Below are 13,067 nucleotides of genomic sequence, written 5' to 3'. Positions count from 1 at the left end.
AGTAGACGAAAACTATTGCAAGGCAACGATATTCAAACCACTCTCATCTCGCCGCAGATGATCACGCTGAATCGCCTAGTTGCCCTTCTACGAGTTGCAAGCTCGACGCACAGAAATCACGCGAAAAATGCCTCCCTGTCCCTGCCTCGGCTCTAAAAAGCGCTGTACGACGCCTGAGAGCACTCACAAAGTTGGCATTATCGTGCTTCAGAGGGCGGAGATGAACGGTAGAAAGTAGCCCTGCAGAGGTTTCCTGCACGCATGCGGCGTCGCTAAGAGCAACGGAAGTGGCTTCTTTTAGGCGTCCTCGCTAGACTGCAAAACGCTGCGCTAAAAGCAAGGCCACCGAAATGTCGCCGGCCTTATTCGCCGGGCGGTCACTACCGGCGATTTCACCGTGAAGGTCGCTGACGTACTCAGGCGCTACTTTTCAGATCCATTAGCTGTTTTCCGCGTCTCGTTTTTGTCGCTTTGTCTCAGTAACGCTCGAAGCAGCGCTTCGCTTTGTTGTTTCTGTGTGTGTATATGCGATTCATGAATTGTTGTTCCCTGGGAGGCTGTGGAGTCGTTGCTTGCTCTTTTTTTTTTCTTCTTCTTCTTTTTGGCAATATTTACATATTCACGGAGAGTCGTGTAATCCAGCCCAAAAAAATAAAAAAGAAAACTGTGTGCGGAAGTAAATAGTTCAAGCCTACAGCTGTGAACGAGTTGGTTGAAAATGTTGTAAATATAAAGCGCAGCGAACGCGGGACGAAAGATAAGTCTCCGTTTTTCGAAAATGGTCGCAAAAACGCTTGGTGTTCCGCATTCCCCTTGTGTTGATCTCAAAGAAAAAAAAAATGGTTCTTGAACTTTCACCCTTACCATCACGAACATTCGCATAAACTTACACTCCTGTGTCTTTACATTATTTCGCCCTATGGAAACGACATTGCCGGAAACTATAAGCAGCTAGCACGATGTCATTATTATTATTATTATTATTATTATTATTATTATTATTATTATTATTATTATTATTATTATTATTATTATTATTATTATTATTATCTGTAGCCTCAGCAGATACTCGGTCCTACTTCTTCAGTCCTGAAAAACTATTCGATTTGCTGTTGGTTGTAAAGGTTCAACGTTCTCCTCATGAATTTTCTGGGAACATTGATCCACTCGCTCTTGAAACGCGGCACCAGTTCTGGATTTTTTTAAGCGTTAAAACGCAGTGTTTGCACCAAATGGCTGAAACGATTGTGGTCGCGCTTGCAATGCTTTCAAACGTGCGAGTCTCAAAAGGCGCCGATCGAGTCGCTTCGTCCACGTAATCCTTCGCCGGAACCTTCACATCTGTTCACATCCACTAGGTTAGAGCTAGTAAAAATTTATAATTAATCCGCCCTATTCAAGATGGGAAGGGCGAAAAGGGAGGTTGGCAGATAGAATTAAGAAATCCACTTGCAAAAGTACCGTCCGCTCCAAGAGTTGTTCCCATTTCCGTCCTTGGTTCCGTATTCTGAGTTTGCGTCGTTTTCAGAAGCGTCGTAATCTCCCTGACCTCGAGCCATCTGATTGCTGAAAACACCGAAGCCAGATGTCGCTACCACTTCAGGTTCCGGCATTTCCACCAATCAGATTAAGATGACTCGATGTCAGCTGGGTCCACATTCCGAGTTTGCGTCGTTTTCAGAAGCGTCGCTATCACCCTGTCCTCGAGTCATTTGATTGGTGAAAACACCGAAACCAGATTTCGCTACCACTTTTGGTTTCGGTGTTTCCACCAGTCAGATGACTCGAGGCCTACTGGATCCGTATTCCGAGTTTGCGTCGTTTTCATAAGTGTCGTCATCTCCTCCGGTTTCGGTGTTTCCAGCGATCAGATGACTCGAGGTCAGGGAGATGACAGTTTAAAGAAGTAAGCATTTTAGACTTACGCTTTCTCGTCGCTCTTCTATGAGGTCTGCATATATGGTGTCTGTGCTGCATGCATTTTATTCGTTTTAACACGATAGCGTCAAAAGCCTCGTTGTTCAGGCAATTCCGCGTTGTCGGCGTTCTGAGCGCAAATCATGAGCGTATATGCCTCTGGCCTGTGGCAGTTGCGAGCCGACATGGCCGGTATTGAATGGTCTGTTGGTTTTGTGATGTCACGGGGCCATATGACATATCGAGTTGATAGGACACAGCTCCCTTGGGGAAGGTTTAGTTCTGTGATCTTTTCCTGCGCTCGCGCGGTGTTTAAGGCGTAATAGTAAAATGACTCCACAGATGTGATCAACTATGGATCTGCTTCAGAACACTTGAAGGTTAGCAAATTTGAAAACCGCCTTAGAGCCACTTTAAGGTCAACTGCGAGGAAATTTGATTTTGGCTATAGTTTACCCAAGATACTTTGTTGGGTAAACTATAGCACTATAGCCAAATTAATAATGAATTTGGCTATAGTGCCGTTTAAAGGGCCCATGAATAGCTATAGCCATTTACAAGACATATAAAACGCGCGCGAGCAATAAGGTATCCCTCACTGAGCCCACGCCGGCGCGCGAGAAACAGAAACGTAAGTCGCGACGGCGCCCCACCTCGCCCCGTCCCGCGTAACTTGGGAGCGTCCAATGAGCGGGCGCGCCCAGCAGCCCCAGTGACGTCAGTGGGAGGCTTGCGCGCGGGGATGTTTCCCAAATGGGTTGTAAGCGGTCACCAGGAGTACTATTTAAAAATTATTTGTAAATTATCGGCTCCACGCAGGGCTTTGACATTTGACACGAACATTCACAAAGACCACCTCTATGGACATCTTGCATTAGAAACTTACCGCAGGTAGCATTTTAGGGCCCCTTTAATGTGCTCAGTGAGTTTCATGCTTCTTAGGAAAGTTTTTACTCGCGTTTCAAAAGCTGTTTAGCAGACGACGCTTGCACCTGGAGGCGTGTCGCAGAGCTGCGCAGCTTACCGGATCGGTGTTGGAAAGGGCACTCGAGAACCGTCCTCAAGCCTGGCTTATTGCAAGTGAACGGACCACGTACGGAGTGTAGTACAAAAATCTTGAGGCTGAGACGTGGCTTGGCAGTCTTATGATTGTTACCGTGGTGAATGAAGTTTTTTTATATATATAATTTCGGGCGTGATTACCATGCCGAAACACCGTAACCGTCGAGGGCAAGAAAGCAGCACAGGTTGGCGAGCCTTATATTCGCAGGGCTGTAAATTCAATCGTGCCACGGGCATTCGCGTCGTTCACAGTACACGAATGCAACGCGTACCCGCTCGGTGAGGTTTGCACTGGCAGCAGCAAGCCGCCAAAATGCCACTACAGCGGCCGTTTCTATGCCATTGCCTCTGCGACCGCTTGTCTGAAAAACAGTTGTATCGCGGGGCATATATGGGCTGTAAGGTAAGTAAGAGTTGATGAGTAAGTGAATTTACACAACCTTCATTCTGAAAATTTGTTTGCCAGAGGCTTTGAACGAGACGGTGTGATCACTGGCTCTTATTTGTTTGTTTTGCTGCTTTGCATGCAATATACCCTTTTCTTCATGTTTATAGTGCAGCAAACCAATCACACCCGCTTATTTGGTCCAGTAGGTACTCAGTGTAATTTTTTGCACGTAGCACCCTGAAGCGCGCACGCGACTTGGGAACTCTAGTGCTGTAAATGGCCGTGTGTCCCAGATCAACTATCTAGCGAGGTTGTCGGCAGCACTCCCCGTGGAGAGGGACACGTCATATTGCAACCTTTAACCATGCCAGAGCGTGATCCTTCTCTGACAGCGTGGAAGTGGCGAATACAGAAAGCTGATTTTATCGCTCCATCTGTAGTCCTGCCGTTCACCCTGATGCAGGGTGAATAAAAGAAAAAAGAAACTTTATTAAACGACAGCCAGCTGCTTTTACTCGCGTACAATGCAGTCATGTAACTCGCTCTTATTGCGCCGCAAATGTATACTGAACAGGAGTCACGCAGTCACCCCTTACTATTCCTTTATATATATTTTTTTCTTTTTTCTTCGACAGATCTTGTATGCTGGACATGTGCGAGTGCCTTCCGTCGGACAAGTGCTATTGCGACTCTCTCAACGCCTACGCTCGAGAGTGTAGCAGGGCTGGGATCAAGATCGACTGGAAGAACATGACGAACTGCGAAGGTGAGCACGTGCTACTCGTCTAGCCCTGATAACCACGCCCTGACGGCCAGTTAGCAACAGAAACGAAATGAATTAGAGTGAGATATTGTTTAATGAGACGTTGATGCTCACAAGGAACTTCCACTACGCAATCCTGCCACGCATTTTACTTCGACGTAGTACCATTGTTCGCACGTTTTCCTAGATTTTCCTTTCCACCACCGCCACCATCACCACAGACTCGCCATCGTGGAGGTCATCGCTTTGTCTTAAAAGGGCACTGAAAGGGTGCACACCTAGGGTAAGGAAAATCGATTATGCATGATAGATATCGAATCGCCTATCATCCTACTGTAACATTTTTTGACCCAGTATATGTAACGCTAGAGATATCGGCGATTAAAATGAGCCTCCACGTTTTTCCTATCAACTCATGCACCGAACCGAGTAAAATCAATATGGCGGCGCGCCATCTCGTGATTTTGCTTGGTGGTCACGGGCGGAAATTGTCACGTGGTCTGCCGCCATCCAAAACCCTTTGGATGGACAGACAAGAATAAGAATTGTAGAAATCTTAGTAGTAAGAGCTCTTAAATGTGCCTCTTGTAGAGCAAATGCCACTAAGCGTGTGTACCTAGGCGTCCTTAAAAGTGCCCCGATAGTTTGCAGTGATATTTTGAGTGTCAGCTCTGCCATTCCTGAAGGTCATCTGACGCTGGGATTTGATCTCAGATGCGGCGCAGGTGCCAGCGCCGCTATAGCATCTTCTCCTACTTCGCGTACCTGCTGCTTCTTCACACACCTGCCAAACTTTATTCCCATCGGCACAGATTTCCACATTGTTTGACACAATGTCGCGCAGCCTTCCAGTCTCCTGCCTACCATTTCCCTCCACCATCACCGCTGCCCACCTGGCTCGCCATGGACCTCCCCCTTCAAATTGCCCTCGACATCATCGCGTCGTCTAGACCCGGCTCTGGTGTCCTTGAGGCTCGCAGACAGCCACGATGGAGTCGTGCACTGGAGCCAGTGCTTCGGCTGCGTTTCTTTGACGTTCGCAGACAGCCATAGGCAACCTGCAGTGGCCAGGCGGCGCTAGTGGAGTGCAGCGTTCAGCGCCGCCAACGGCGGTGCCGGCTAATCTGAGGCAGCCGGCGCGGTCGGGTTGCGTTCGCCGTTCTACGGCGGGAAGCATCTCGGCTCTCATTTTCTGCGGTTTTAAGGCAATCAAATGCCTTCAGAGCTACTTCCGAAAACCAATACTGGCAAAAGGTTTGGTTTGGTTTGTGGTTTGGTTTGTGGGGTTTAACGTCCCAAAGCAACTCAGGCTATGAGAGACGCCGTAGTGGAGGACTCTGGAAATTTCGAACACCTGGGGTTCTTTATCGTGCACTGACATCGCACAGCACACGGGCGCCTTGCTTTTCGCCTCCATCGAAAAGCTGCCGCCGAGGCCGGGATTCGATCCCGCGTCCTTGGGAACAGTAGTCGAGCGCCGTAACCACTGCACCACCCCGGCGGGGTAATACTGGCAAAAGGACACCGCCTGTTCGAGAATGGTCATGTTTAGAACGCGAATTGTGTCGACGTCACCGCGAAGTGTGCGCCGCTCGCGACGGAACACCCGCGCGCACAACTTTGAATTTTTTGTAATGAAATTCATTGCCTTAAGGCATCAGTCGGATATGTGATGATGAATTAAGAAATTAATAAATTAATGAAAACATTGAAAGTGCAGAGAGAACCTGAGAAGAGATTGATCGCCGTTTCTTTTTCTTTTTTTTTTTTTTTTTGTTCTTGCTGTTTGATTACAGCAGCATAACGATTTTCTCGCGGTTGCGCTTTACAGTTTAATACCATGACGAACATTTTTGTTCGTGGTGCACCTTTAGACAGTGCTGCGGAGGTTACAGGAGGCATGGTGCTGTACCCACTACGGATGTCGTGGCGATTGCAAGCACTGTGTGGTTGTAGCGTGCGTCATCAACGAAAACTGCAGCCTTTGGTCACCGAGGCCCCGGCCTCCGTCCCATAGGTCTGCGTGTCGGGGGCGGGGAGTAGGGGGCCTCCTATTTCAGTGGAAAAATAAAGTTCTTAACAACAACAATGGCATGCATTTTATACCTCCGTACCACAAGCTTGGGGAAAGCCGGCGGGAAATGCTGGTACTCAACGGCAAAGCTTCCGTAAATGAGGTCGCTAGAGTTAGTATTTTTTACGGTTGCTACTAATGATGGAACGGTCTATCGACTGGGACAAGAAACTCTTCAGCAGCTTGAGCAGTCGGTGCAAGAAATGTTTGGCGCGGAACGATAGAATGAAGTTCCATGCTCCGCGTACACAGTATCACGGGCCTCCACACTCCGCCACTTCGACTTTTTCAGCGCCTTAAGAACTATTTTACAGATAAATATGCTTATCCAAATCTGTAATTGGAAGTTTTGAACATATTTTGGCTTTGAGGTTCCTAATAGACACCGCATTAGAAATGCGGTTCACAGATCCACGAGCATTTTTCTTTTTTTTTTTTTTTTTTAAATTTCGCCTCCGATGAAACGCGGCTGGAATTCGATGCTGCGGCTGCGCGACTTTGTTGCTTTTTTGGACATTACGTCCTTTAAAATGACAATGCCACTCGATCCTGCACAGCATATACTAGTACACGCCAGATTTTACAGCGCGGAGCGCGTACTGAGGAGAGTGCCCCAACCAGCGTGCGACTCCCGAGTCAGAAGTTTATAGCGTTTCTTCCGCTCAATGGGCAATGGTCTTATTTTAGCTCCTTGGCGTCTGTACGCCACTGGCCCCATAAAAAAACGAATTTCAGTTACATTACTCTCTCACAGCCACTATCCCCTTCTCTCATCATTCTCTTCAGGTTCTCCCAGCAAGCGGTACGCTTGGGTTTCCTTCGCGATTGTGGCAGTCTTTCTCGCCGCCCCTGCGCTTATTTTTATTCTTGTTCACATCCGTAGTAGCCGAAGTCTCGCACGAGACCCCTGAAGTCACTAAATGAGTAAATCACACTCACTGGGATAACAAAACGCGAACGCAGAAGGAACACAGCGGCCGCAACATACACGGCGTCAGCTTCTGCGCCCCCACAGTATTAGCTCCCGTCGGCCGCCAGGTGTCACCACAAGTCTCAGCAAACTCCATTGCAGGTTGCCTATAGAGGACTTCTGACCATGCTTAAGGAGCTTAATTCCGCTGTGTAATATAGGTTCAGTCGGTTTGAACGCCAGTCATATTTTAAAATTACCATTCCCGCGCCTCGCGGCGATCACCGGCGCCGGCATTTCACACGAATTCCACTTCTGAGCATCATAAGGCCCACGTGACGTCCCTGGGAAGGGTTATGATTGCAGCGAAGAACACGGGGTGTACGTCGGCAGCAGACCGCGGCGCGTCTAGCCAACAACGCCCTGGTCTAACTCTCCCCTCACTCCTCTACCCTCTAGCGGTCGCGGATGAGTAACAAAAAAAGTACAAAAGCGAACTGGGTTGGCTTGGTGACACATTCGTGGGCGAAGTGCAATACCAGGTTTTTCTCGGCACGTTTTTCTCGTTTGGCCAGGAGTTCAGAGGGAAAAAATCAGCTGTGGTTTAGCTTGTGGTTAAACCTGCAGTTACGCGAGAGCTATCTGCATGGCTACGCTGAGGTTCGGCTTGAAAGTGAAGACATGGCTTTTGCACATAGAAGTTTACTCTATGGTTTCAGCTTTATTTATGCCATGGGAGGCACTTTTGACCACTAAGTTGCGATGAGGCGAAAGCCTCTATAACGCGGTGGTCCGAAACCCTCCACTACGGCACCTCTTTCTCTATGTTTTCACTCCCACCTTCGCGATGACGCGATGTTGTAAGCTACCAGCGAACATATAAATCCCCGCTTTAACTCAGTCGCATGAACCTGCCTGTGTGGTCTAGGGATAACGTGAATGCAAGGGTTTTGGCAGGCTGATTGTGATATCACCCTCCCATATGAAAGGAGAGACCCGAGTTGGCAGCTGCTGCTAAACGTAATGTCAGGAAGCCCTACGCCCAGTTAGTGCTTGGCCATGTCAGCTGCCAGCTACCGCCTCCCACGACTTCTTCGCTCTTCGGACAGGCACCGACAGGCACGGCGAAATGGCGAGACAGTGGCCAATGTAGCTCTCGCTACAAAATATGGAAAACGCGGAGGCCGCCCTTAATTGCAGATATCTCTAATGCTACACAGAAAATTTTTGCAGGAGGATGGTAGGCGATTGAATATCATCAGTATCATTGATATTTTTCTCTAACTACGAAGTTTTTGAGAACCGTTGTAGCCGTATGGCTGCGCTTGGGTGGATGCATCAATGAGTAATTACTCCCTTATTACAAATTACTCCATTTCAGGGATTTCCCCTAAATATTCGACCATGAACATCATTTCCTTTCAGTGCTATTGTTACAGGCGTGATTGGTTTGTCGAGGAAAGGTTTTAGTACTGTCTTGCGCAAAAAAAGCAGCCTTCCAGAATTCATGCAAGCGTACATGACAGTGATGACTAGTGGAAAGCCTAAATAAGTGTGTTAGGCTTAGTTAAGCCTAATAGGCCTAGCTAAGCTTAATGAGATATACGGTCACATTACAGAAGCACAGTGTTCTGCAACTTGATCGGAACCGTTTTGCAAACTTCTTCCACCTCAACCGAAGGCTCATTTGCGCTAAAACCGCTCACAAAGTTTGCGCGCTCTTGACCCTTTTGTTTGACCGTGGGGCTTGCGTGTTTTGGCCGAGCATGATGAAAAACCAGAACCGCCTGCGACGAGATTGAGCAAAAGGCGCCAATGCAGAGTTTCTAGCAAAAGGCAGTTGTGGCGCTATCTGGCGTCGCTGGAGGAAGGCGCCGTGGCTCTGAAGCGCCCAAACAAGGGTGGCACGTCTTTGCAACGATGCTAGATGGCGCCACAGCTGCCACTAGCCGGAAAATTTGCGTTTTCGTTTTCCGCTCCTTCTATCTTGTCGCAGTCAATGCTGGTTTGTCATCATGCGGGGCCAAACTAGGTAAGAACCACCGTAAGACTCACTACACAACAGGAGGGTCAACAAAGTCAACAAAGCGCGAGCTTTCTGCATGGATTCACCGCAAAAGTGTTTCCAGTTGAGATTGGAGAATTTTGCAAAATGGTTCCGATAAAGTTGCAAAACACTGCATATTACTGTCGGAACGCACATTGGCTGTAATTATCCTTTACTAATTGTAGTTCGTTCTGTTAGGCTTAGCTGAGACTAATATACATAACTATGGTTGTTTAGTGTACCTTATGATAAAGCTCCAAAGGGGGGCTAGACGCGGAAGTCGCCTTCTAGCCTCAGCGCGCCAGCCCTAGTAGAAAGAGTTGCGGCCCCCAACCCGCGGCGCGAGAGGTCGCCACTGCGGCAGGTTCGGGCCAGAGGGGACAAACACGAGTTGCGAACTCAAGCAGGCTTTATTCTGCCATACAGCACTCAAATACAAGCGCCGTAGCGAGCGAACGTCGAAAAGGGTGAAAGAAAAGCGAAAAGGGTGAGAGAAGCGTTCTGATCACCTGGCGTGGCTATAGTGCTCTAGAATATTGGGCAGTGTGACTACCGGCGGCGGAGAGCGGGCCGCTTTTGCGATGACAAGAACCGACTCCCGCGAGAGGGCGCGACGTGCAACAGGGGTGCCACGTTCGCCGCTCGGCGCGTAGCGGCCGCGGGATAGCGGGGGTACAGAGGAGGGTTGCGGTTCTCTTTAGAGCGATTTTCAGACGCTACGCAATTAGTGAGATAATTTATAAAGAGGCTACTTATTCCAGGTGCTTAAACTGATCCCTGCCATTCTTTTACGTCTATCGGGAGACATCGTGCACTCTTGGGTAGTCCTTCGGAGCAGCGCGCGATGTTTGAATCACTATCTGAAACTCTCAACATTTCTTCCTGCGGACAGTTACAAATCGTCCTGATGAGCAATTTGTACTGAACGTTTGCAATGAAGCGTGGCGTTTTGCATTCGTTCTTCCCGTAAGGGAATAACGGCTGCTGCCTAGGAGCGCTATTAACACGCGGAGAAAAACAGTGTACATGCGAATCAAGGCCTCTTTAGGAACACCTATTTTTTACAAACCTTATTTACGAACACCTGCTTACATTTTACAGCTTGCGCTTATTAATACATAACAACGTTTATCCTAAATCGTCAGTAATCTGTAATATATCTCTTTAATCGGTGTTCTTTATGTGCCCTAATCACCGCGTATAGAAATTACAAATACAGTGTGCGAGCAAAACACATTTATTCACTACCGTACTAATTTAAAGCACTGTGGTATTTACCGGCAAAAAAATAAAAATAAACAAGGTATACGCGACTCAAGCATTTATTCTTTGTTCATGATTAACAGTTACGTATATCACTGACATTTGTTTGCGACGTGCCACTAACCAAAGGGTGAACAAAAAAAAAAAAAAAGTCAAGTACAGCTAGGGCATTACTTCAAATAAAATATGAAAAATTAAACCCGTCACATACGTAATACGTTCATAGTGGGCACTTGAGTGCGGATGCTTTACTGGCATCAAATGGTACAGAGCAAACAAACAAAAAACAAAAACAAAAGCACTGATAATTACGCGTTGAATTGGCAGGTATGATGCAGTTCTTGGCGCGCACCGAGAGAAAGCGGAAAAATGCGAAAAAGATGACGAGCACCTAATACGCAAGCAATTAATATAATGCCGAAATCAAATGCGGACATAATGCGTGTTTATTCTTTGAGTGTGTGGTATGAAATATGAGTAATCGACCGGATATACTTGCAACTACTGCTTACCGGACTATATATAATCGGGCTACTTGCCGCGGGTACTCTTTGCAGTACTAACCAGACTATAATTGTTAACAAGGTTGATATTACACGTGAAATACTTTCAAGGGAATTTAATTATTTTCCCTTTGGGAACTCTTGTCGTGATTCGCTTACTTCGCAAAGAGCGAAGCCGCAAAAACGTATTAAATTTCATTGCTTCAAGTGGGAGCTTTTCTGGTGCTCCAAGTATGTAAACTTTTTGAATCTTCACATTTTACAGGAAGTTTGCAAAATCTGAAGTGCAAAGCAGTCGAAAAGGACCGTACATCCGAGCCAAATTTTTGAGCAAATTGCGACCTAGCTTCGAACCTATGGCGCTATTTTTGTTCGTGGTGAGAAACCGTGCCGGCCTCACAACCTCTCTTTCGCAGAAGGATGATCTAGCGGAAGCGAATAAGCGTACCCTATATCCTCTGCGTCCTCTATTTTCCGTCGTTATTTCTTCTTCAAAGCTATTCATTTTTTTTATTTTGTATGTACATAAAACAGGACTAGAGCGATCTTCTGGAGGCAATGACTTGCATTTACCGGTGGCTTGCGTAACCTAGAATGGAAACATTTTCTTGAATAATTAGGTCATCTGTACCTCCATGCGGGGTAGTCCACATTTAATTCATTCCAACTGAATGCCGACTTTTCTTGTGGCTTCAGTGACGTATTGTAGTCAGCATAGTTGGCGTGAAAAACAACGGAATATACCATTTTGGACTGTTTTGATAATGGGGTTACTGTGACCACTTTTAGTCAGCGCTCGAACGCTCGTGTTGTATGTTTCACTTCTTCATACATCCTGCCTCCACACAGCCCTCTTTTCAAAACGACTACATTTCTGGACGTGAATTAGGTGCTTTAGGAATGCTAAAGCAAGCTGTACGGCGAGTGAAGCGTGCTGTGCGAGTCGTACGCCGGCCCTCTCCAAGCTGTTTTCTTCGGAGCCAACTCCTGTCATGTTACTTCCCCGAGGTGTGGGTGTTACTGACGGCCAAAATGGAAAATAAATTAGGTGATTGCTAACAGTACTGAGCACCGTTAACCGGCATATTTGTAAAATCTTGTCGCGAACAGCTCGAGACGACGCACAAGCAAACAAGAACGTACAGTCCGCGCGATATCCGCCCCGCCGCACAGCGGGCATACGCGGGCGCCCGGGCGGCTGACACACCAGTTGCTGGTGGCGCCCTCTGCGCTGCGGCGCCTCCGTCATCGCAAAAGCGGCCCCTCGCTCCCATGTATTTCGCGGCGCGGTCGACACACTGCCCAATCTTCTAGAGCACTATAGCGTGGCTTCGCGCTCACGACCCACAGCGACAAGTGCGGAGGATGAGCGGGCGATTGAGATGACGGCGGCGGTCTCCCCGGCCGGAATACTTGCGGCGTTTTTTTCCACGATTTTCGCGCGTCGAAAAGTGCCGCCCCGACGCGACGCCCAGCTCGAGATACATGGAACGAGGTAGCGGCGCGAGCGTCTCCGCGGATCTCTCGATGCGAAAGCAAATGCATCAGCGAGCAGAAGTAACCGCAGTGGAGGTACATAGAGAAGCGACACTGTACATTGTGTTAAAATCGCGAAAGGGCTCATTCCAACGCTACTATGCTAAATGTAGCAAGCGTTTGGCGTGCTTGAACGAGCGAAGACTCGGAATGCCCGTTCGGCTGCGGATACCAGCGGCACGGTTTTTTCGACACATTTCGCTTCATCGAGGAAACAAAGACATTTCGATCCGAGAGTAGGCTGTATATTCACATAAAGAGGCATTCTGTGCTTGATAAGGCGTTTATTTTCATATAATCACATTTCTGCGGCCAAATCGCCGCATACCTCGTCGGCCGAGGACGCCGCGCCGCCCGCGCGTTAAATATCTGGCAAGTCCAGATCAGCGGCGGCGCGTGTTTTTCGACGCCGGGCGTCAAGTGCGCGTCGTCAAGCGAAAAACGCTGGCTTGACGCGGTAAAAACTCTCCATGTATCCTGCTCTTTGTCGCGCGCGTTCAGCCGCCGAAAAGATATGATAGAATCGCGGGAGGCGCGCTCGTCTCGGGCTCTGGGGGGGGGGTCTCTCGGTTAGGCCGGGAGAAGAGAGGGAAAGCCGCGGAGG

At 48.1% G+C, this 13,067-nt stretch overlaps 1 protein-coding gene across 1 annotated transcript in view; it reads left to right on the top strand.

The window, feature by feature from the left end:
• cv-2 (crosveinless 2-secreting protein) overlaps positions 1–13,067 on the top strand; it is a 230,100-nt gene that overhangs the window by 204,658 nt on the left and 12,375 nt on the right. The window contains exon 16 of the mRNA XM_084590795.1: positions 4,003–4,133. Coding sequence (XP_084446921.1) covers positions 4,003–4,133 — 131 coding nt within the window. The remainder of the gene's footprint in view (positions 1–4,002; positions 4,134–13,067) is intronic.

The sequence above is a fragment of the Amblyomma maculatum genome, chromosome 1, assembly GCF_055883805.1.
Source record: "Amblyomma maculatum isolate TAMU_Amacu chromosome 1, ASM5588380v1, whole genome shotgun sequence".
NCBI classification, from domain to species: domain Eukaryota; kingdom Metazoa; phylum Arthropoda; class Arachnida; order Ixodida; family Ixodidae; genus Amblyomma; species Amblyomma maculatum.
Note: the sequence above shows the minus strand (reverse complement) of the source record. Positions and strands in the feature narration are given on the sequence as shown.